The 25321-nt window shown below is 40.0% G+C and overlaps 1 protein-coding gene across 1 annotated transcript in view; it reads right to left on the bottom strand.

The window, feature by feature from the left end:
- Positions 1-4270: 4270 nt before the first annotated feature.
- Positions 4271-25321, bottom strand: part of lrrc24 (leucine rich repeat containing 24) — a 28121-nt gene continuing 7070 nt past the window's right edge. The window contains exons 2-5 of the mRNA XM_037681581.1: positions 13623-13811; positions 7734-8012; positions 7269-7437; positions 4271-5634 (exon numbers count right to left, since the gene is read on the bottom strand). Of these exons, the coding sequence (XP_037537509.1) occupies positions 4388-5634; positions 7269-7437; positions 7734-8012; positions 13623-13784 (1857 nt within the window). The 5' untranslated portion in view covers positions 13785-13811 and the 3' untranslated portion in view covers positions 4271-4387. The remainder of the gene's footprint in view (positions 5635-7268; positions 7438-7733; positions 8013-13622; positions 13812-25321) is intronic.

The raw sequence follows: 25321 nt of genomic DNA, 5'->3' as shown, positions 1-25321 counted from the left end.
ATGGACTTGGGATGATCAAGCCTTCTTCTTACATGTATCTCAGTGTTTATGTTAGCTTAGATGTCTTAATAGATAAATAAATAGATAATAATAAATAAATAAATAATAATAAGAGTTATAATAATTAAATAATAATAAGAGTAATAATAATAAATAAATAAATAAATAGATAATAAATAAATAAATCTAAATAGTGATCCTTTCATCTAAATCAGATAACCTGATGCATGCTCAATAATCCAGGTAGAAAAATCTAACAAAGTTTAAGTCAGGTCCTCTGGATGGATTTTAAAAAAAATTAAACATTTTGTCTTTTATCCAGAAGACTTTGTCAGTCTGAGGAGCTGCAACAAACTCAGTCATAAATAGCACCTTCGCATAGTGGATAAACCAGTTTGCTGGTGAGAGCCCAAACTAGCTGTTCACATGATAAAGGAGGAGCATCAGCCTAAAGACCGATCAATAGTGCCCTGATGGCCGCTTGCTATACATGGAGGACCGAGTGATACTAGCAATAACAGCATTGTAAGAGGGTGACAAGCGGACATGGAGGCCTCCACCCATGTTAAATGATGGACGATTTCTTTTCACAAAGATGGCCTCCTTTACTCATCTCTCAAACCATCGTTCCTCTCTGTCCAGGGTGTGAACATCTTCATCCCTGAAAGAGTGACCGCTGGCCTGGAGATGAGTGTAGACCGCAGAGTCCTGGCCTGATGATGTTGATCTTCTGTGCTGGTCCATCCTTTTGGCCAGTGGCTGTTTAGTTTCCCCGATGTAAGACTGATCACCCTCCTGACACTGAACAGCATACACAACATTACTCTGTTTGTGCCGGGGGACTGGATCTTTGGGATGAACCAGTCTTTGCCGTAATGTATTTTGGGGTTTAAAAGCCACTGGGACGTTATGTTTAGAAAATAAACATCTCAGTTTCTCTGGTACTCCCTCAACATATGGAATGACCACTGGTCTGGGTCTGGGTTCCTCTTTTTCACCTGATGGCTGACTGGAGTCCTGTTTTGGTTTCTTTTTTGTTTTCAGGATGGCCCAGTTAGGATATCCACATTGCTCTAGAGCATATGTGTCAAACTCAAGGCCCCGGGGTCAAATGTGGCCCTCCTTAACATCTTATCTAGCCCCCAAGATGTTATTTTAAATGTAAAATACTTTTATCACTTTAATTCTTTTCAGTAATCTTTGATTATGATGTCAAAACTGCAACAGAAAATGTCAAATGAGACCAATCAAACTCTTGCTAAGGAACCTGCAACCAAGAAAACATGTTGGGTATCTAACTTGACTTAATGTAGACTCTTAAACCAGCCCTTAGTTTGAAAAAGGTTTCAATTTTGACCCCCTTTTGTAAGTGGATTTGACACCCCTGCTCTAGAGCCTGTCTTGTGTGGGATTTCTCCTTCTGCCTGGCTCCTGAGTTAGTGGGGATGCTGTCTGCTCTGTGATACAGAGTCCTGATGACTCCTAACTTTAATATATTAGGTAAAACAGACAATATGATGCATGCTCAAATCTAGTCAATTTAGAATAATCAATGAAACACATTTTTGGACTGTAAGGAAATAACAAAAGGACTGAGTGAAAACTTGTGCATGTAGAGAGAAATCATGCTAACTTTACACAAAAATGCTTTGAACAGAATAATAATAATTTAGGAAAACAATTGAACTTGATATCGTTGTGCTCTGAGGTGACTATACTAACTATCCTACTACCCTTTGCTAACTCCCTTTTGGATTCTTTAACTCTGCTGACAGCAAGTAAGAGCAAACTCATTCTAAACCAACTGCGACAACAACAAAAAAAGAAAATAAAAAAATAAAAATTTAAAAAATTATTAATATAAATAATTTTGTCTTTTTCTATTCAATTGGAAACACCAACCAAATGTAATTATCTAATGCTCTTTTTGTGGCTGGTGCTGACTCTCTCTTAAAAGCAGAGCACCTTGAACAAAAATCTGTCACAGAGACACTTTACAAGGAATAAAAAATGTTTTATTAAATTATACAAAGCAATAGTTCAGAACATATTGCTAAAATTAGGCCACTTCTTTGTCTCCTCCATATTGACATGCTTTAAACTCGGAATCAATGCAGCACTCAATCTTTGTGTAGGTATTGAATACTTGACTTTTCAAGGCACACTCTTAAAATTCTGCCCCCCCACCCCCCTTATATTTTTCACAGGTTGTTCTAAAAACACACCTGATTAGTACTCGGCTGCAAAGCAGAAGAAGAAAAAGTCTGAACTCCGTGGACCTCTCTCACTGCACTATATAATATCTAAAAGCTTCATTCTTTGTATGAAAACCTGTTTTTTCCCCTTAGACGTGCTATGTGTCATATGTTAAGGAGAAGGTAAAGAAGAGAGTGTAATTGGACCAAGTCGAGGACGTAAACCAGAAACATAATCGCTTGAGCTATGTCTTGAAAGAAGAGCAAAACAGACTCTTAAAATACATTTTATTGTATACAAACTGAAAACAAAATGTACAATATTCACATTTGAATAGCTGGTACAGTTTAGAGTTAGCAGATTTTTTTTTCAATATAATTTTTTTTTTTAACGATGGCTCTGAAGCATGGCACAACACTGAACAAAACACAAGAAACAAAAGAGCAACAAGAAAAATTCCTACATTTTACTACATTCCGCCCCAACCCCACCCACAGCACCTGAAAAAAACAAAAAACGTAATAAAAATAAAAACATTTAACAAGATGTTTCCTTCTAAATGTCACATCTTTGGTTATGTTTTTGACTAGCGAAACGTTGGTGTATTTCTTATTTTTTGTGCCTGTTTTTGAGTGTCGTGTTTATGAATTGCTAAATATTATCAAATGTATGTTGTTACTTTAGCTGTATTTTACAAAATGAAGCTCTCTTTGGTTTTGTTGCTGTGTTTTACCCAAGCTGTTGTGTCTTGCAATATAAGAATAATCTGATCATTTAGTATTAGTGTTCTGCCTAATACTCATCAATAGTAAATACCTTTACAGCTGTGACATCAGTCACAGAACTAACATCAGGCGAGGCTGTTTTATACCATCTTTTAGGTCTATTAAACTGATCCTTTTCAAAAATGTCATCAAATAATGTTATATTAATTAATATTAAACCACTACATTTTAGCATTACACAGTTTGTTCCTGTTTCCTCAACAGTACAAGGTCATGTTACTACACAATATGCTGAGCATTGATATTGTAGCAACCCAGAGAGACTGTGTGAGCTGCAAATGATGCTGGGTAACCTTGTGGCAATTGTGTGTGCAATGTTTACGAGTGTTACAATGTTTATGAGTGTAGAAATGGGTTGTTCTGGTTGATGTCCTGTTCAGGTTTGGTTTGACATCTATGTTAAGGTCTCTGATTTTGGCTGTAAACTGACACCATGAGTCAGACATTGTTTCCAGTCTGTACAAGGGGAAAAGCACTTCCTGTAGGGGAACATAGAAAGTGTGTACCAAACACAAAGTGTGATGTTATATGAGTGAGACTCCATTGTGTTCTTAATGCTAGCACGTGTGAGTCGCTAGAATATAAATGTTGGCGTTGTGATGCTGCTAAAGGTATCATTTCACTAGTGGCTAAGTAAATTTTTCACTGACTAGCCTACCTGATGAGGCAAGCTATTGACATTTGACAGAACATAACTTCAAAAATGAATGGACTTTGAGAGCCTTTCCAAATTGGCAACTCTAAACATACTAATTCCTTGTTCAGTGGAATTAACATACGCACCTGACACATTATGAAAAATGAAACATTTCAGTTCTACTCAACATCAAAAACATGTCACATCCAGAATGACCCTTTTAAATCACCTCAAACCACCCACTCACACATATGCAAATGATACAGTTTCAGTAAAACGATTGCCCTAACTCTACTTCATGTAGAAAATTAACTGCATTTCATTTACAGAAGACACAAACCATACATAAAATAAAACTTAAAGAAATACATTGGTAGAAAAATGGATTAACTTGTCACATATGTTACAACTGCACACTGCACAGTTTTGTGAGCCTCCTTTGCAAGCGTTCATTTGAACTTTTGTATCTAGTGAGGTCAGCCACTTGTGATTTTCTTTAAAGGGTTTATTTGGAGACTGAAAAGTATGGTTCATTTGTTCTTTTCTCCATAATTACCACTGTCCATCCCCCTGACCCATTTTAATATCATCCAGTCAGTTAAAATAGGATATTTGGAAGGCTGCATACCCCCCTTACTACATGACTTACCCTCCTCTGTTGAAAGCCAGATAATATGATGCATGAAATCATTGCAGCAAGAGTATTTCCAGGATCTTGATAAAAATCCTTCAACCTTTTATTTCACATGACAGCAACAGTAAAGATACTTCAGCAGTGGATCTCGTAGGCAACTTGTGATCCAAACAGGAGATTCTGACTCAGGAAGAGCTCCTCTGGATCTGTTGTTAGGGGCCCCTCTCCACCTTCTGTTGGGTTCCTGCAAATCCCCATTCCTCCTGATCTTGTCAGTGTCTGGACCATTTCATGCTCCAGAAGAGCTTCCTTCATGCCCTTCTGTTGGACAAATCCACTTATCATGGTACACCTGGATGAATTTGAGCCTACAACTGGTTTGGCTCTGTTGAGTACATACATCTCATGGCCGTGGTCATCACGGTACTCTTCGAGCTGAGCAAAGGTGGTGGGTCCATCAGAGTAGTCTTTTACATAGAGAATGCTCTCTTCCTTGCTGGTACAGTAGGAACCACTGTCCTCTTTTTGGTACTGCTGGTGACGATTGTAGATCATTATCAAGAGAAGAACAGCAGTGAGTGCCAACAATGAAATTCCAATAGCAATGGCAGTCTGCGTGGCAGGACCCAGGGCATTAAAGTCCATGCTCTCCTGCTCAAACAATGGCTCCTGGCTAACATCTAGGACTTCTGGCTGATAGAGGGAATTGGACGAAGAAGAAACGTAAGAGTGTGTGTTTAACCGAGACCAGAAATGGGATGAATATGAGGAAGAGGACATGTTGACAGCCAAGTGAAATGTCACCCTAGCCATACCACCTGGGTTCCAGGCTTCACATTCGTAGCGCCCAGCATGTGCTACACTCACATTACTGAGGAACAGCATGCCACTGCCCATGTCTGGATCAAAGCTGTCCCTCTCACCTCCTTCCTCAGTCCCACGCACAAGCCCGTGGATTCCTCCTGCACCTCCCACCTTGATCTCTCTACTGCTGGGCAGAGCTGTCACCACTCCCCCAGCTGGAGGCCTGAACAGCTCCCCATTGGGGCCCAGCTCTTGGAACAGACCTCGAGGTGATAACTGGGGCTTCCCATGGGACGATTTTCTCCATGTCACCTGAGGCTGAGGGTATCCTGAGGCCTGGCATGAGACTCTGAGGCTTTCTCCAAGTCGGACAGTTAGATGACTGGGTTCGAGCTGCACCACAGGTGGGATGCACACCAGACTGTTGGGGGCCACTTCTACCAGGCTGAGGTGGGAAAGACGGGGGGGCTCAGCACACATCAGCCGACGTTGCTCTGACGAACTCAGTAGACGCTGTCCATCTTCACTGATCCAGGTTCTCAGCCAACCAAGAGCGCAATCGCAGCGCCACAGGTTCTCTAAAACAAACAAACAGGAGCAGATGGTGAACATGTATTATACCAAGAGTAACAAGATTACAGAAGCAAAGCCTTCTTATACTGTATACCCCATGGGCCTTCAATGGGAATTCATTTCTAATTAATTTTCACACAAAATGCATGAAAAGCAGGTGATCAAGTAATTGCTTATGTCTGTGTGTTCATTAGTTGTCTGTCTATTAGCAAAATATCTCATGAATTGCTGGATGGATTATAATAAAACTCTAGTAAAGTAATTATTTTATGTATATCTATTACAAATTACCTTTTGAAGTCTGCTTTATTCAAGATGGCTGCCACAGCTAACTAGACTTGGAAAACACAGAAATGGCTATAACTCGGTCAATTTTATAACCACTGAGCTTAGAACTGGTGTGGTCAGTCTTAATATAAACTGCAAGTGCTAACAAATTACAAATAATCTTTATTCATATTTTTTCTAATTATCAGACTGTCTGTTAGCTAAATATCCCATGAACCACGGGACAGTTTCAAATTATTTTTTCAGAAAATAAGTAGTTCATACATCTAAAACTGAATACCTTTTAAAGATAATTCAAGATGTAGAAGCATAGAGTCTTCCCACCAGCACTAACAAGATCACCAAGATTGTTTTTAAAGCTTGTAAGTCAGTAAGTGATATGGCTTAACTTAAGCACTGCCAATTTGAATAGTTTTCTAAAAAAAACAACTTGCTATTTATGGTTGGGAATGGATTAATGGTGCTTTATTTTTATTTTTTTAATCACTAACAAACAGTACGTCAATTTGATGAATCCAGGAAAAAAATATTTTAATAGCTTGTTAAAACACTAATATCTTTAAAGTGTTATTAGTTTTTTTTTGTTAGATTATTTTTCGTTTAAAATGAGGAGAAGGACCCAATGGTTATGCTTGCACTAAACCATAAAACATGGCTTTTTTAAACGGTTTTATTTAAGCCACAATGAAAAAAAATTTCTATAAACATTCCAAAACATTCATCATTGGTTAACGTCATCTTATAATCATCTTACAAATGGTACTTAAACTATGACTAAACTTTGTTGAGTCCATTGCAGGGCATTATGACCCAAGAGTATATTTGACCTCATGTTTGTTGGAAATGAAAAAGATCCTTGTGAAAACCAAACACTCAGGCACAATGAAATGACAGCTGCCACATGAATAGAGAAAGAAAGATCAAGCCCTAAAAGAAACAAAGAGAGATTTTATCTCAGACTCTTGTGCACTAATAGCCAGTTACTGTAAGAAGTGTGTGTGAATGTTCGGTTGTGTGTTGGAGAAAGTAACAGAAATAGTTAGTCTGACTTAAAAATGTGAGGAAGGAAGAGTTTATAAAGCAAATTGGAGCACACTTCCATTAAAGAAGCCTCTTTAACTGGATATTTAAACTTTTAAAAGTGGCATCCCTGATTACAGAGCAGGTCTTTAATTGGGAAAATTATTTGATGTGTAAAATATAGAACGACTTAATTTTTTTCAACACCAGTCAGTCCATTAGGATTAATTTACCCACAGGGACAAATGGCAGTACTTTAGTGCAATATTAACATGGCGTCAATTCTGATAACCGTATTATTTTTAAAAAGTATGATCTACCAATTCTGTACCTGTGATACGGAGCACCTGCAGGCTGACAAGTGGTTTGAGGAACGAGGCTCCAAGGGTGCGAAGGTGATTCCTGCTGAGGTCCAACAGGGCCAGAGACGACAAGCCAGACAAGGCATGCTCTGCAAGCATCTCAATGCTGTTCTCCTGCAGGTGAAGCTCCTGCAGTCGCTGCAGATGGAAGAAAGACACAAAGGAGAGGAAGATAAGAAAAAAAGGCTAACAAATGCAAATTCAAGGAGACATAGAACTGTTAAATGCAGACAGCTGGATAATTTGTTCCACGCTTTGTCACTGTCTAATAAGGACCAGAAAGACATGCTGTCAAAACGTGACTTTACTGTTTATTTGTAGGTGTCATTCTGCTTTATCTATATAAAGACATTTTACATTTAGTTGTTAGTGTTCTAAAATCAAAATGTCCATCAAGAATTTGCATCATGTTTTGCCAGCTCACACAACCGAACCTGCAGTCCCCTGAAGGTGTGGTCCTGGATGCGAGTGATCTGGTTGCCAGCTAGGTAGAGGATACGAAGGTGCTCCAGACCTCGAAACATGTCAGGGGTGACCAGGTGGATGAGGTTACCATTGAGGGCCAGTTCCAGTAGATGGCCCTGGTCAAGGAAGGCCCCAGGCTCCAAGGCTGAGATGCTGTTGTTCTGGAGATACAAGTAATGGAGGCTTCTCAGGCGACTCAGGTCCTGAAGACGGATCTGCATTATGATGTTGTCCTGGAGGAAGATTGTCTTTGTGGAAGACAGGGTAAATAAAATGAGCAGTTTGATCAAAGGAAGATAAAATGTTATATTATTTTTCTAAAAGAAGTGAATGTTACTTATTTGTTTGTTGTTGCAGGGAAATAAATGTCATAAATGTAAGCAATTCAAAAAGCAACTAAAAACCTGCTGCCAGAGTTATAAATTGAGGAAAACTTATGTTGAGAAACAGTTGAGTTATAGTTATTTTGTCAAACATTGAAAGAAATATTTTATATTATATCATAGGCACCCATGGATTTCATAGGGGATTTTGCAATCTGGGAGTCTTTGAACTAAGTGCTGTAAAAGACTTTCAGCTACTTCTACATACAATTTTTGCTTTTGCCTAATATCTGTACAATTTAAAGAGTTATAGCAAATTTTGTGTTAGCTAAAGTTGATTAGTTGTTGTGGTGGCCATCTTGAAATGAATTTAATCTCAAAAGTAATCAGTTGTAGATGTACATCGAATAAATATTGTAGGAACATTTCATTAAAATCTGCCCTGTGGTTCATGATTTATTTTGCTAACGGACAGTTAATGCAAAATTTTCAAGATATTTGCACAAGATGTTGCACTTAAAGTAAATTTTTGGAATGACTCACAGGTACAACCACACTGCATTCCTTGATCAATGCCTGCCAAATTTCAAACTGACTGAGTTATACTCATTTTTCTGTGTTTTCTAAGGTCAGTTGTCTGTAGTGGCCATCTTGAATGGGGCAGCTACAAAAGGTAGTATTAACTATAGATGTTCATCTAATGAATAATTTCTGTGAGTTTCAATAAAATCCATCGGGTGGTTTATATAATTTTTTGCTAATACACAGATGACGTTGACTCCAGCAGATAATGAGCAGCTGCAGCTGAGTGGTTAGAGCAATCATCCTCCAATGGCAGAGTTGGGGGTTTGATTCCACCAGCAGTCACATGCTGAAGTGTCTCTGGGCAAGACACTGAACCTCTCATTGTTTCCGATGTGTGTCCCATCAGTGTATGAATGTGATCCAAAGCACTGATTAGTCTTTGTAGATCTCTACAAAGAATCATTCTTAGTAATGCTAGTAGAGTGTAGATAGAAGACAGTAGAGTTGTATGAACGGGTAAATGAGGGCACAGATTACAATACCATACCATACCAATTTATTTCTAAAGCACTCTAAATACAACAAGCAGCCTTCCGAAGTGCTGTACAAAATTATAAACAAATAAAAAACAGTAAAACAATAAAAACACCTAAATATATATTAAAAAAATAATCAGAACATCCTAGGTAAAAGAATACAACATTAAGACACAGATGCTGTCTCACTCTAGGTTAAAAGCCAATGAAAAAACATGTGGTTTTAAATGAGTTTTAAAAACAGAAAGTGACAGGGCCTGCCTGATCTCCAGTGGCAGCTCATTCCACAGTTTAGGAGCCAGAGCTGAAAAGGCTCTGTCTTCTCTGGATTTATAAAAGGTTTTCGGGACTGCTAAAAGCATCTGGTCAGAGGATCTAAGAGCACGTGATGGTATGTAAAAGTGAAGCAGTTCAGACAAATAAGGGGGACTAAAACCGTTCAAACACTTAAAAACAAACAATAGAACTTTAAAATTAATTCAAAACTGGACAGGAAGCCAGTGAAGGGACATCTATCAAAAGAGAGTTACAATAATCCAGGTATGAAGTAATAAAAGCGTGGATTACTGTCTGTAAGTGGTGTCTAGAAAGCAGGGGCTTGATTTTTGACAGGCGCCTCAACTGAAAGAAAGAGGACTTAACCACGTTGTTGACATGGCAGTCAAGTTTCAGGCAGGGGTCCATTTTCACTCCTAAATTTGTCACAATGAATTTTTCATATGGGGCCAAAGAGAAAAAATCCAAGGTGGAGAAACTGCTAGGGCCACAGGACTTAAAGACCATAACCTCAGTCTTTTTTTCATTAAAATGGAGGAAATTAAGTGCCGTCCATCCTCTAATGTCATCAAGACAGTCCAGGAGAGACTGAGTGGAGCCATGTTGTTTCAAAGGGAAGTAGACTTGACAGTCATCTGCATATAAATGAAACTGCACACCATGCTTTCTGAAAATAGAACCCAGTGTCAGAAGATAAAGAGAAAACAAGAGAGGACCAAGAATAGAGCCATGGGGTACCCCCCAGAGGAGGGCAGCAGAAGCAGAGGTAAATTTATCCATCATCACACTGAAACTTCTATCAGAAAGGTAGGACCTAAACCACTGCAGAGCTGAGCCAGTGATGCCCACCCACTGCCCCAGTCTGGAGATGAGAATGTCATGGTCAACTGTGTCGAAAGCAGCTGCTAAATCTAAAAGGACAAGTAAAACACAGTTTCCAGAATCCAGTGCTAAAAATATGTCATTAAAAACCATTAAAAGAGCAGATTCAGTGCTGTGGTACATTTTAAAACCAGACTGGAAAACCTCCAAAATTTTAAATTCATCCAAAAATGCCTTCAGCTGTGTGTAAACAACTTTTTCCAAAATTTCAGATATAAAGGGTAACTTGGAGATTGGCCTAAAGTTTGACAAAGAGGATGGATCAAGGCCAGGTTTTTTCAACAATGGCTGCACCAATGTCTGAAATTGCTTGGTACCACACTAGACATCAAACTGCTGTTGATAACTTTTAAGATAAAGGAGCCAACTGTAGAATATACCTCCTTAAGAAAATATGGAGGAACAACATCAAGGGGAGAACCCAATGATTTCATACTGGTGACAAGTTTCTCTAGATAGGAGAGGGAAATAGGCTCCAAATGATCAAAAACAGCAGGACAGGGGACTGAGATGGAAGGATCAGGGTATGGAAAAGCAATACAAGCCCTACTGTTAATAACCTTGTCCAAGAAAAAAATGAAGAAACTTATCACAAAGTTCTCTGGATGCTTCAAGAGGGACCGGTTCATGTGCATTGAGGACAGTGTTGATTGTATTATAAAGAACACGGTGGTTGTGAGAGTTAGCAGCAATAATATCAGAGAAATATTTTACTCTGGCTGTTTTCACAGCTCGTTGATAGCAACGCCAACTCTCTCTCAGTATACCAAAAGAGACTTGGAGTATATCATTTCTCCACTTGCGTTCATTTCTCCTGCATTCCTGTCTAATGGCACGGGTATGGTCACTCAACCATGGGTCTGATCTTGGCTTTGATCGCCTGGTTTTAATCGGGGCCACATCATTCAATACAGTATTGCATAAAGAATCAAAATATAAGGAAAGCTCCTCAGTGCTGAGAGACACAGAGAGCTGTGACTAAACGATTAAAGACAGTGGAAAAATGGGCAGCAGAGGATGAGTTAAAAACACGGCAGCGTCAAGCAGGAGCACAGGACGTAACAGGTTTAGAAACAAGAAATAAAATCAAATAAAACAGGCATGTGGTCTGAAAACAATGCATCACCAATTTCCAAGTTAAAAATAGATCAACCATAAGATAAAACAAGGTCCAGGGTGTGTGTACGTTCATGGGTTGGGCCCTTCACTGACTGAGTGAGGCCATAAGCATCCACTACATCTAAGAAATTCTTCACCAGCGGCTTTCCAGTGCAACACATGTGAATATTAAAATCTCCAATAATTAAAATTTACTCATATTTGGACGTAAAATCACCCAAGAAATCAGAAAAGTCCCGTATGAAGTCCTTATTATACTTAGGAGGCCGGTAGATGATGGCGCACAGAAGCGGAGGAGAGCAGCCCAACTCAAACATGCTCAGTTCAAAGGTAGAAAACGCAGTCGGGAGGGACAGCTGCTTACAGTCAAAACTTGATTTATAAATAATCGCCAATACTAAATAATCCTCCACGACCCAAGGACCTTGGGATATTAAAATATGAGCAACCTTGGGGTAATAGTTCTGAAAAAACACTGGACTCACCCAGATAAATCCAAGTCTCAGTCACGCAGAGAAAGTCCAAACCCTGGGACGAATAAAAATCCTTCAGGATAAGTTTTGTTTGCAACAGTTCTTGCATTTACCAGACCTATCTTGATGGGAACTGGGTCCGGTGAAGCAGAAGAAGGAGTAATCCATGCAAGGTGTCGCAGATTTCCGAGGTTAGCACCTCGCCAGCGCAGATGTGGAGGAGTGAGACATGGAGGAAAGAAGCGTTGATCTGAGTCGATAACAGGTACCAGCCAGGAATCAACAGGGTCCAAGGAGTGCGAGAAGCATACAGTCCAGGGACTGATCCAAGCTGGGAGAGGAAGATTCCCAGCGATTTTGCCAAACCAGTCCTCAGCCTTACCAAGAGCCCGCTGCGTTTACCTCGACGCCAGTGACGCCTTCTCCGAAGAGGGGGGTATGGTGCCCGACACAGGTAAGATGGAACTTTGGCCAACAGTGGTGGCAAAGAACCGTGCTTTTCATGACAGCAATATAAAACTTTTGCAGTTGGCAGACGAAGCCCCAAAAGGGTTTGGCGATCATACACCAGTAGAGAGTTCACATCAGAAAAACAGCACAGAAACAACAATAAAAACAGAAAAATAAAGAGCGGTAAACGACTCGCCAAACACACTGGCACCATCTTGCCATGACCATTCGCCACGACTAATACTCAATAATACTCAGATTGTAGTGTAAAGTGCTTTGAACGTCTTGACAAGATCGATAGGTGATGTATAAGTACAGTCCATTTACCATTTAATGCTAAAGTTTTGAATAATGATCTTGTTCAATCTATTCAAGCTTAAAGTAAGAGTTGGGGATAAATTTCAGGCACTACTGAATTTTAGCCCATTATCTGCAGAATATGCTGAGTTATACCAACTTTTGTCTTTCATGAGGTTCAGTTACCTGTAGAGGCCATCTTGGATTTGACTGACACAACTTAAAAGTTGATCCGTGGTAGATGTACATTCAATTATTACTTTCATAACAAATTGGTTCAGTGGTTCATGAGATATTAAACACACACACAAACACACACATACACACACATAGAGAAGCAAAAACATTATTGTCCACATTTCACCTTTAGGCAGAGTGTGATAATGAGCTGCTGCAAAATCACTTGACCAACAACTTTTGCAATAAAATGTCTCCAGTTTTGTTGTTCTTTTGTTGAACTTTGCTGAGGCATTTAGCAACATTTGATTGATTTGAATGCTACAAGAAGTGCTTTGTTGCTCTGATGCACAGTCCATGGGTGCCAGCCTAATTGGTAATGTGCCTTCATCACAAATCACGGTGAGGTATGATCGACGAGATAGGCTTGCTGATTGAGGTTAATGGAACAATTTATGCGGGACTTGCTTTTCATCAATATTCATGAGCTGCGGTAATGTTGGAGGGCCTGAACCCAGGAGGAGAAGACGGTGTAATGTTAAACATCTTCTTAACAGATGATCGGTGGGTGTGTGCGAGAGTCATTTTGAGGGAAGGATGAATAATTGCCAACAGCGCGACCCCTCCTTTAGGCTTTACTCCAAAGAGGGGTCACAGGAAATTGATTTACCACAATCATTTCAGGGTAATAAGAAAGGATGAAGGGGAAGTCAACTGAAAATTGCAGATGTAGGTTAGTTGGATCAGCTACAGCGGACTCGCAGAGAGGGTTCTAACTTATTGTTGTTTGTCCGACTGACCTCTGTGATGAACGGGACCCCCTGTGGGATTTCTTTTATCCCAAGCGATCCACACTCCACTGTGAGGCTGTAGCAGCGGCATCCAGAGGGACAACCCAGGGACCATTGTGGAATGAAAACCAAGATGATCAGTATCAGTCTGGAGAACAACAAGAGACCCATGACGTTTCCAGCCTTTGGAGACAAATCCTGCAGAGAAAAGACGACAGGAAAGGAAGTGACTATCACTCCCACAAAGTGCACAATTTAAAACCTTCCATCTACTACCGTAGTGTTTTCTAAAAACAGACAATGACAGTAGCCGGGGATAGATTGAATAAGGAGGAGATTGTCAAATGGCAAGGGAGGATTGACAAAAAAGAAAGAGACCGTTAAGCATATCTCCTCATCCCCTGGCTGATTACTATTCAGCTGTGTCTATTCAGTGAAATTGCAGCAGCTTCTATTATGGGCTTCAATAAATTAAAGATGTGATAAAAGATTTGCAGGTTGCCTCAAGGACCTTTCTCTTGTCTGTTTAATGCATGCACAAACACATTCACATCCCTTCTGCAGTTCTGTCTCTGTCTTCTGAACACACTCGTATAAAATGTGCAGCAAAGACAACCAGGGTTAATTTTGAACCCCATAAGCCCAGAAACCACAATTACCTCCTTGTAGTAAACCTCACGTGGTGACTAGCTCTGATGATCTGATCACAACCAGCATAAGCATGCTTGCTGCACGTAAAAGCAATGGTTTCTTTTGATATAAACCTATCACAGAGCAACTCATCCATGTACCTTTTTGGAGTTTTCTGTACCGCCTGGAAGAGATTTATTGTTCTGGCTGACTGCTCACACCTAAACGGCCTCATACTCCCTGCCCAATAACATGTCGCCCAGCAGCGTTTGCACTTGTACCTCAGCAACAGATCACTCGGAGTTGGAGATATATTACAATTTGAAATGTTACCCTGAGTCAGTCAGTATGCGCTACTAAAACAGTTTCACCTGCCCACAGAAGCTTCTTCCAGTAGAGCATCAGTCGCCTCAGTGGTCCAAGTTGAAGTCTCATGTTGCCATTAAAGATTTATCCCATTGGGTCCATCTTACATGCTAATATCTAGTTTGTTTCAGTTTGAGCCACTAAGATGGATAGCTTTTACTTGACTGATTGGATCATCTACTTTATTAATTACAGGAATGTGCACAGATCTCATTGAAGTCGAGCGATGAAAAGGGCCAGTGCCTGAAATAAACTGCAACTGATTAAGTGTTTGATCTGCACTGGCTGACTGATATCAAGCACGTCCCATTTGTTATGTTTTAATCCAGAGGGGTAATTTAGTGTCCATGTCTAAAAGCACTCTGATCACTGTTTTAGTGTCTGAAATGTAATGCTCCCAGTGCACCCACACAGCATTATTAAGCCAATGAGCAACAAACTGGAATTTAATGTACCATATTTGATTTAGAGCACTTATGGGGATCGCTAGCCAGATTAATACAATGTGACCTACATAAACTGTTCAATCGTTGTCTCACACTTATTAACAAAAACGTTTCTTCTCTGGGGTTAGCCAAACAAGCATGGATAAAATATATGTGTTTCCATTGTGAGAGACACAAATCACCTAAATTGAGTTTTGAATAGGACCTTGGTCTGACATTACTGTTACTTTTCACAGTGAGACGTCTCCTAAAAAGCTTAAGCTTGAATCCAAAGGGAACCATAGAGAAAAGTACTCGACTGCCCTGTCTAAGAATATAACACACACCCTCTGTCTGGGTTTTCTTTTTTCTTCTTCTTTTCTTTCATTGTAAGGATGTGAGCCTAAGATTAATGAAAATAACACCCTGCCATGTAGAAAAATAGCATCCCTATGCTTTGCTTTTTGTTTAGAGAGCAACAACAACAAAACAAAAAAATCCAGTGATTGTCAGTGACATAGCACATTAAGTGTGAAAGCAAAGATATATGAATATAACTGATGGAGTTAGTGGGTCTGCAAGCTGAAAGAAAGAAACAACGGCTTGCTTCTTTAAATTATTGCTCACTATTATTGATTTACAGACAACTGGTTCCTAAAAATTCAAATAAAATGTTTTTGACCTGCTGTTAAACTTTTAGTAAAAGATCACTTTGTCCATTTTGATCATCCTCAGTGAAACAGCATTCTCAAAACAGTTAAGTGGCAGTCACAAGTCTCAGAAATGTATAATTTTCTGTGAGAATGTCATACAACAGTGGTGTGTTAGTTATGTTCAATCCCAACGACATTTGGCCCAAATTCTCTTGAGAGTTGGTTCAATATTTGTTCAACATTTGGGCGACATTTGCAAACCTGTCAATTCAATGTGATTTCAAGCAAAATCTTTCAATTTCTTACAATTTGGTGTCTGAATAGTTGCAACACTGAAATTTTACATTTAGTTTGGGAGCAGGTCATCTGACTGCATAGAAACTCACTGCACATTTGGAGTCAATCTGCAAAAAATGTGCTTTAATCAAACAAGGATACAACGTTAATATTAGTTTCTAGCTTATACTAAGCAAGTTGGAAAAATACATAAATGATAACCTGAAGCAGTTCCAAAAAATAGTCAATACTAGAAACACCTTTTTCTTCAAGTATCTTTCTTGCTGGGAAATGAATATTGATGCCAATTAGCAGGGGTGTCCAACTCACTTACAAAAGGGGGCCAAAATAAAAACCTTTTTCAGACTAAGGGCCAATTTCAGAAACTACATTAACTCAAATCAGATACCCAACATATTTTCTTGGTCACAGGTTCCTCAACAAGAGTTTGATTGGTCTCATTTGATGTTCTCTGTTGTGCTTTTGACATCTTCATCAAAGATTACTGAAAAAAATTAAAGAGATAGAAGTATTTTATGTTTCATATATCATCTTGGGGGCCAGCTGTCAACGAGTACCACATTTGGCCCCCGGGCCTTGACTTTGACACATATGAATTAGAGGATATATCCAGTTAGCATTGCTTAGCATACAGACTGAAAAATGGGCACATGTGGCTGTATTGACAAGGTGACGTCAGCTGTGATTAATACGCAAAATGCTTATTTTTTGTTTACTTATAAAAGTGTACCAACCAAATTTTTAAAAATAATTATTGTTCTTTAAAGGAACACATTTCAACCACATCCTTGCATGCCAAAGTTCTGAACAAAGATCTCACGCAGCCTGTTAGCACACAGTGTGTAATGGCATGACTCTTATCTATTACCAAATCAATTTTAGCTCAGTATCTGTAAAAGTTACTGAACTAGATAAATTTTGTGTTTACTGGGGTTGATTAACAGAACAGCCATCTTGAATCAAGCTAACTTAAACAATTAATCAGTTGTAAATGTACATTCATTACTTTCTGACATTTTTCTTCTGTCAGCATTTCCCTCTTCAGGGGTCAACACACAGAGTCATCCTCCTCCATCTCACTCTGTCCTCTGCATCCTCTGTCCTCACTCCAACTACCTCCATGTCCTCTCTAACTGCATCCATATATCTCCTCTTTGTCTTTTTCCTGGCAGCTGCGTTTCTAACATCCTTCTACCAATATACCCATGGTCCCTCCTCTGGACATGTCCAAACCATCTCAGTCTGGTCTCTCTAACTTTATCTCCCAGTTGTTCAACCTGTGCTGTACCACTGATGATCTCATTCCTAATCTTATCCATCCTTGTAACTCCTAAGGAGAACCTCAGCATCTTCATTTCTGCCACTTCCAGTTCTGTCTCCAGTCTTTTGTCAATGTCTCTGTCTCCAGACCAGGGCAGCCGGCTTGGGACCCAAAAGTCCCAGGTTCGATCCCCAGTCACTGCACATCACGTGGCGTCTCTGGGCAGCACGCCTCATCCCCAAAATGCCCCCCGGGCGCTTTCAATAGCTGCCCACTGCACCACCTGGTGGTGGATGGGTTAAATGCAGAGACTAATTTCGCCATTGTATGGAAACATACAGTGCTGACATTGTGATGACATTATTATTATTATTATTATTATACAATATAGCTGGTCTCACCACTGTCTTGAAAACGTTTCCTTTGACCTTTGCTGACACCCTGTTGTTGCAAATCACTCCTGGAACTTTTCTCCATCCACTCCATCCAGCCTGGACTCTCTTCTTCACTTCTTTACCACACTCCCTGTTTTCCTGGACAGTGAACCCCAAGTACTTGAAGTCCTGCACCTTTGTGACCTCTGCTCCTTGTAGCCTCACTGTTCCACCAGCCTCCCTCTAATTCACACACATGTACTCTGTCTTACTATGACCGACTTTCATTCCTCTTCTTTCAAGTGCATACCTCCACCTCTCCAAGTTCTCTTCCACCTGTTCCCTGTTCTCACCACAGATCACAATGTCATCTTCAAACATCATAGTCCACGTGGATTCCTGCCTGACCTCATCTGTTAGTCAATCCACACAAGACCAAACAAGAAGGAGGTCAGAGCTGATCCTTGATGCACTCCCACCTCCACCTTGAAGTTATCTGTCTCTCCTACAGCACATATCCCGCTGTCCTCGTACATGTCCTGTACCAGACTAACATACTTCTCTGCAAATCCCAATTTCCTCAGGCAATACCACACATCCCTCAGCACCCTGTACTATGCTTTTTCTAAATCCACAAAGTCACAAATAAATTTTTTCTGACCCCCTCTGTACTCCTCCATCAGCATCTTCAAAATAAAGATTTCATCTGTGGTGTTTTTTTCTCAGCATAAAACAATACTGCTGCTCTTGTTTAAGTCTTGCATCCAAATTTCTCTCCCAGATCTTTAACTTGTGACTCATCAACTTAATTCCCTGTAGTTGCTACAACTCTGTACATCACCCTTGGTCTTAAAAATGGGCACCAGCACACTTCTTCTCCATTCCTCAGGCGTTTATTCACCCTCAAATATGCCGTTGAATATTTGAGTCAAAAACTTCACTACCATCTCTCCAAGACATTTCCAAACCTCCACTCGTATGTCATCAGGTCCCACAGCCTTCCCCTCTTTCTTCTTTTCAGAGCTTCCTGAACATACTTTTTTATTTACATTGTGGTAAGGTTAGGTTTATGGCTTATTGGTTGGATAAGATACAGTATCTACCTTTATAGACATTTGACTTAATATAATTAAACATGGTGTCTGCCAGGGGCCATTCTAGAATCTGACCTTTAGGGGTGCTTAGCCCCCAATGCTGCCAATGACTCTTTGGCTTGAACAACGTGGTGGCCATTTGCAGCAGAATCATTCATTATGTGGTGGGGGGGGGGGGGGGGGAAAGACATCCGGGGGGGGGGTCTTGGGGTCCTCCCCCAGAAAATTTAGAATAAAGTAGATGTAATTTCCTGCATTCTGGTGTATTCTAACATGTTATTAAACATCTACGTTTACCTACATAAGTAACACTTGATTCAGTAACTATTTCATAGAGTATGGCACAACAAGACGTTGCGCTACGCTAGTGCTGTGCAATACAGACGTGATAGTTAAGATGCTACAGACATAGCACTCTGCTTTACATTACACAACCTATTAAATGCTTTGTACAAATTCAGTTTAGTGGTAACTGATTATCCATCCATCCATCCATCCATCCATCCATTGTCTTTTTACCCGCTTCTTCCACTTTGGGTCACAGGGTCGCCGGTGCCCATTTCCAGCAATCACTGTGCGAGGGACGGGGTACACAAGTCAACCACAGGGACACATAGAGACAAATGAGTCAACCACCCATTCATTCTCTCACTCACACCTAGGGACAATTTAGAGTTACCAATCAGCCTAACATGCATGTTTTTGGTCTGTGGGAGGAAGGTAACTGATTATATTAAACAAAAACTAAATTTATGCAACCAGAAGTTGCAACATAGATATATCTACACACAAAACAAAGCACAACTAGCTTTAAGCATTTACCTTTAATTTAACCAATAAGCATACCTGCAGTTGCCATCGTACAGATAAACATGCACATCCTGTTTATCATTGCTGTATTCAGTTGATCATAAGGTTGGCTGCAGGACTTTATCCATCTTTTACATTTTTCCAAACTTCGTTCAGGTTTTGGAAATAGGATAAACTGTATTCTACCCTCTGAATCAGGGCTATTCAACTAAACTGCTTAGGGGGGCACAGTTACTTAAAGCCAGCAACTCAGGGGCTGGACATCCAGCAATTAAAGTCATTTTGTAAGTAAACCAAGTATTACAATGATCTGTTACCTTCTAAATTTGTTTATTTTGCTGCATTAGATCATAAATGCAATGAACAGAACCCAAACCCGGAACCGCCCAACAAAAAAAACAAAACAAAAATGTTTTTAACTTTATTTTTCAGGGGTGCTGAGTTAAAATTTAGGAGTGCTTGAGCACCCCCAAAAAGGGGCTGAAATTGCTACTGGTGTCTGCAATGGTAAATGCGTAGTGGGATGTAACAATATCACAAGACACAAAACTTAAACACAAAACAGTTCCCATCAGATTAAAATATGTCTCTCGAGTTTTCTCAGATGTTTGCTCTGATGTCCTGAAAGTTTCAACAACTTGGACTTTAAGCTGCCTGTCAGAGCACATCACAGCAGACTGTCTGCCTGGAAATGTATTTATGTTGCTTTCTGCTGCAGCTAGAAGTTGAAATGTTTGTAGCTGTTTCAGTTTTCACAGTTTTGTTTCTTCTTCTTTTTTTTTTTGATGACATAGTAAAATGTTTTCATTAGAAAAAAATCTCCTTAACCCTAATCCATAACATTTAGGGATTTAAAGGTAAGACTTTTTTAAATCCAGTAAACTGTTCTGGCTGTTAAAATATATTGATTATGATATGACAGTGCATTAAGTCGACTTAAAACTTCTTCAGTTCAGCGACTCTCTGTGCTGTCTACGGTGAAGAAATTAGGTCAGCTGTATATCCTTATTGGTTGTGCGTCTGTGCTGGTGTGTGTGTGTGTGTGTGTGTGTGGGGGTGGGGGGGTAGAATCTGTAAATTGGGTGATTAAAGCTTAATATTGTGTACATGGATCAGACCTTCAAAGATCAGACCATCAGTTTTAATATTCACCTCCAGCATCTAACAAGCTTCTACAATCAGCTCCACAAAGATTATTCTGCACTTCACTCTACATCAGCTTGAAGTTTGTTTACTCGGGCATTTCAAAAATTGCATTTGCCACTTTTATTCTTGACGTGGCAATTTATTTTCACAGGCCAAACAAACCGTCCTCTGCTGAGCAATCACAGCTCAGTATTCACAGCACACAGAAGATGTGCCGCACGTTCTGTCAGGATTTTTCCAGGGGAGGTGGGTGTTGATGTGTCGGAAGCGCTGCAGACAGCTGAAGTGCTGGAGGCAGAAACAAAGTTCACGTCCCTGTGCTGCCACCGGTGTGGGTCGACCTCATCCGTTGTTATGGCAACTCTTGTGATGAGGGAAGGTCTGCTCGCAGGGCCCAAGGCCAGCCACAGTTCCCGCGAGCTGGTCTTAGGCAGACAACTCTGCGGATATAGGAGCTCGTTTCACAGGGAAAATTGCTCACAGGCAATTGAGCTATCTGATGACCCAGAGCTAAAATGTATATTTACTTGCAGTCCAACTTTTTGTCACTTGTCTTGTTTTTCCCTGCTTGAACATTTCCAGTCCTTTGCTCCTTCTCCTCTTTTCCTCATTTTGCTCCCTACACAGGTTCTCTGAAAGCGTTAATCATTTTTCTTTCCTTCCTGAGACGCTGACCTCTGTCTTTTCTCAGCTCTCACCCCACCTCTCTGACTGACAGGTGCTAAATCATTTGTCTTAGAGCATCCTTTTGTCCACAAATAGACTGGGGCCAAGGTACCTGCCCTGCATCGTGGCACTGACCCAAGAGTAACACACCAACTCTGAGTGATTGTCTCAGAGCACTAAACACCCTCACCCACACTCACTCTGATTCATACACATGCTGGGCACACCTACAAAGTAGCAGTTTGGACGTAAAGACCAGCCACCATCGCTCAGGGACGTGCACTTACTTCTGCACTCTCACATCCTGCATACAACCAGCAGCACCATCACCATCACTTACTGACACAGATCAAGTTAGATGCAGGCGCTCAGATATATATTTTTGTGTGTGTCAGTAGTAAAGGAAGCTCTGCTCAGTTAATAAGGCTACATTGATTTCTTTATTTTTCCACAACCGCTCTGTCCAGCTCGGCTCCTGCAGCCATTGATTTCTACTGTGAAAGCAGACGAGGAGGGTGGTTGGCATTTGCGAATGTCTATGTTGAGGGAAAGCAGAGTAAATGAGCGCGTCTTTTGTACTGCTGGAAAACATTTGTGTGAGTGCAGGGTGTATGTGCATGTGTGTGTTTTTAGCTCGCTGTCGGACTGCCTCGAGCAGAATCAGCCTCTAAGCAGCAGCAGCAACGTTAAACGCCTCTGCTCTCAGTGGAACATTTAAACTAAAACCTTCTATCCTTTTCCCCTCGGTGTGCAAGCAAAGAAAAAAAAAACTTGATGAATCTTCGCTTTGTGAGAAGTTCACCTGATAAACTGATGTGACAAAAAGAAGCAGTTGTTAGCTGTGAGAGTGGGCCAGCAGAAAAGCTCAAAACGTATCGATGTGAATGCGCACGTGCAAATAAATCTCAGAAACTGATGATGTGAGGCTTTCTTGGCTGTAGCTGTGGTAACAGAGGAGCGTGTTCACCTGAGCTACATCTGGAGGGAACCAAAAACACATATTCTAATGCTCAGCTAGTTTTTTTGTCTGAATTCACACACGTCGATTTGACTTGATAACTTAAAGCGCAAAGGCCACTCATGCATCTAATCAATGTCCGTAAAAAAAAAAAAACTAAATGTTTATTTTTCTGCTCCCACTCATCAGGCATGGTGATTGTAACGTCACGGTGATGGCTCAAAGCTTAAAAAGAGATTTAAAACCTTATTTAAGCCTCGAGCATGTTCCCCGTCCCTTATTTTTCCAAGCTCGCTGTCTTTTAAATCCAGAGCTTTATTCGCTTGATGAAACAGAAGGGATGTTATAAAAAGCTGACAAAAAATATGCACGACTTCTAAATAACAAAACATATTTTTGCACAAAATAAAGAAATTATGAAGCGTACTGAGACAAATACATTCATTCAGATGAAAATATACAAAAAATTGCCCTTTCTAATGAGCACCCTTTGCAAGAGAACACGATTTCTAAAATTGGTGCTTGCTAAATGCCTGACTTCAATGCAAATCTCTTTTTGTTTTTTAATGCACTTGTTCCAAAGAAACTCAGACAAACAGAACATACGAGGCTCTGATTATGATGCAGAGGATTGCTCTAATCTGCTTTGGGTACCAACATTTTTTTTTCTTTTATGCTCCCCACAAATGATTCTTTAGATGTCGCAATTTGTCAAGCGCCAAAAGGTAAGAACACCTTGGTGTCTGACAAGTTGTGAAGAATTACTTGACGAACAAAATGACAAAGAGGACATTTAGGTGATGAAATACAAGTAAAAACACTGCTGCAAAAAAAGTTATTTAACAAAACAGGGACACAAAATTAATATTAGCTTCTAGCTGGTTCTAAACAAGTTGGAAAAATAAATAAATGCTAATCTGAAGCAGTTCCCCCCAAAAAAATCAATATCAGATACACATTTTTATCTTGCTGGGAAAATAATATTGATGCCAATTAGAGGCTAAATCCAGTTAGCATTGCTTAGCATACAAACTGAAAAATGGACACAAGAGGCTGTGTTGACAAGGTGATATCAGCTGTGATTAATATGCACAATACATTTTTGTTTATGTTTCAAAAAAGTACCAACCAAATTTTTTAAATATAATTATCGTTCTTTAAAGGAACGCGTATCAACCACTGCCTTGCATGCCCAAGTTCTAAACAAAGATCTTGCAAAGCCTGTTGCCACACAGTATGTAATGGTATGACTCTCATCTACTACCACATCAATTTTTAGCTCAATATCTGTAAAAGTTACTGAAATAAATACATTTTGTGTTTACTGAAGATGATTGGTGGTGGCAGCCATCTTGAATCACGCTAACTTCAACAGTTAATCAGTTATGGACGTACATTCATTACTTTCTGAGAGTCTTCTTCTTTCGTCTGTTCCCTCTTCAGGGGTCTCCACATCGAGTCATACTCCTCAGTCTCACTCTGTCCTCTGCATCCTTTGTCCTCACTCCAACTATGTCCATGTCCTCTCTAACTGTATCCACATATCAAAAAAAGTCAAGTCAGGTCCTCTGGATAGAGTCTTCTTGTTGAAATGTGAATACACATCCATGGATCTCCTTTTTGGCCTTCTTCTTTGTCTTTTTCCTGGCAGCTGCCTTTCTAACATCCTTCTACCATTATATCCACTGTCCCTCCTCTGGACATGTCCAAACCATCTCAGTCTGGCCTCTCTAACCTTTATCTCCCAGTTGTTCAACCTGTGCTGTACCTCTGATGAGCTCATCTCTAATCTTATCCAGCCTTGTCACTCCTAAGAAGAACCTCAACATCTTCATTTCTGCCACTTCCAGTTCTTTCTCCTGTCTTTTTGTCAATGCCACTGTCTCCAGACCATACAACATAACTGGTGTCACAACTGTCCTGTTGTCCTCATACATGTCCTGTACCAGTCTAATATACTTCTCTGCAACTCCAAATGTCCTCATGCAATGCCACACCTCCTCCATCTGCAGCCTGTCATATGCTTTTTCTAAATCCACGAAGACACAATGGAGTTCTGTCTGACCCTCTCTGTACTTCTCCATCAACATCCTTAAATTAAAGATGGCATATGTGGTGCTCTTTCTCAGCATGAAACTATACTGCTGCTCTTGTCTGTCTTGCTTCCACAACTCTCTAGCAGCTCTTCATCCTGTGGCTTATCAATTTAAACCCCCTGTAGTTGCTACAACTCTGTACATCACCCTTGTTTATTAAAATGAAGCATCAGCACACTTGTCTATTCTTCAAGCACTTGATCGCTCTCAAAAATGCCATTGAATAATTGGGCCAAAAACCTGACTGCCATATCTTCTAAACATTTCCGTGCCTCCAATGATGTCTTTAGGTTCAAATGCCTTCCACTTTTCCATCCTCTTCAAACACACTCATCAATGAATATTGTCTCATGTACGGGTTTAAAAAAAAAAGACAAAATCATCCATTTAATGTCATCTTGGTGAAATGTGAGAAAATGTGCTGAAATGGAGTCATGATTTTAAAGGAATCGTTTGGATTTGTTAAAGTGGAGTTCTGTGGATTTAACAATAATCTGCAGTAAAAATAACCTAATCCATGCATTGCAGCTGAAACCCCACTGATGAAACAGAGGCTTTGGGTTATGAAACATGCTGCTGCTAACTTGTGCTAACAGAGATTTACACATTTCTTACTTTCCCCTAATTTCCAATAGATCATAATGTAGGAAGGTGCTTTGTCTTTGAGCAGTGGCTCCTCCATACATTTTTAAAGAGGTGTCCATTTAATGGTAGTGGGGGCACAAAATTCCTGGGGTGGCACTTCAAAAGCAAAATCCGGTATAAAATTTCACATTTGTCATGGTGTTGTCATAAGTAATCTGACAAGTACAGCAATATAGAGTAAAGGAATCATATTCTGATATACAACTATGGTAATGGTCTAATATTTTCTTTTTATTTTTACAGTTGATATTACCTCTTGAGAAAATCACTGTCACTACTCATCTTAT

Source organism: Nematolebias whitei, chromosome 9 (genome assembly GCF_014905685.2).
Source record: "Nematolebias whitei isolate Nwh7 chromosome 9, NemWhi1, whole genome shotgun sequence".
Taxonomy (NCBI): domain Eukaryota; kingdom Metazoa; phylum Chordata; class Actinopteri; order Cyprinodontiformes; family Rivulidae; genus Nematolebias; species Nematolebias whitei.
Note: the sequence above shows the minus strand (reverse complement) of the source record. Positions and strands in the feature narration are given on the sequence as shown.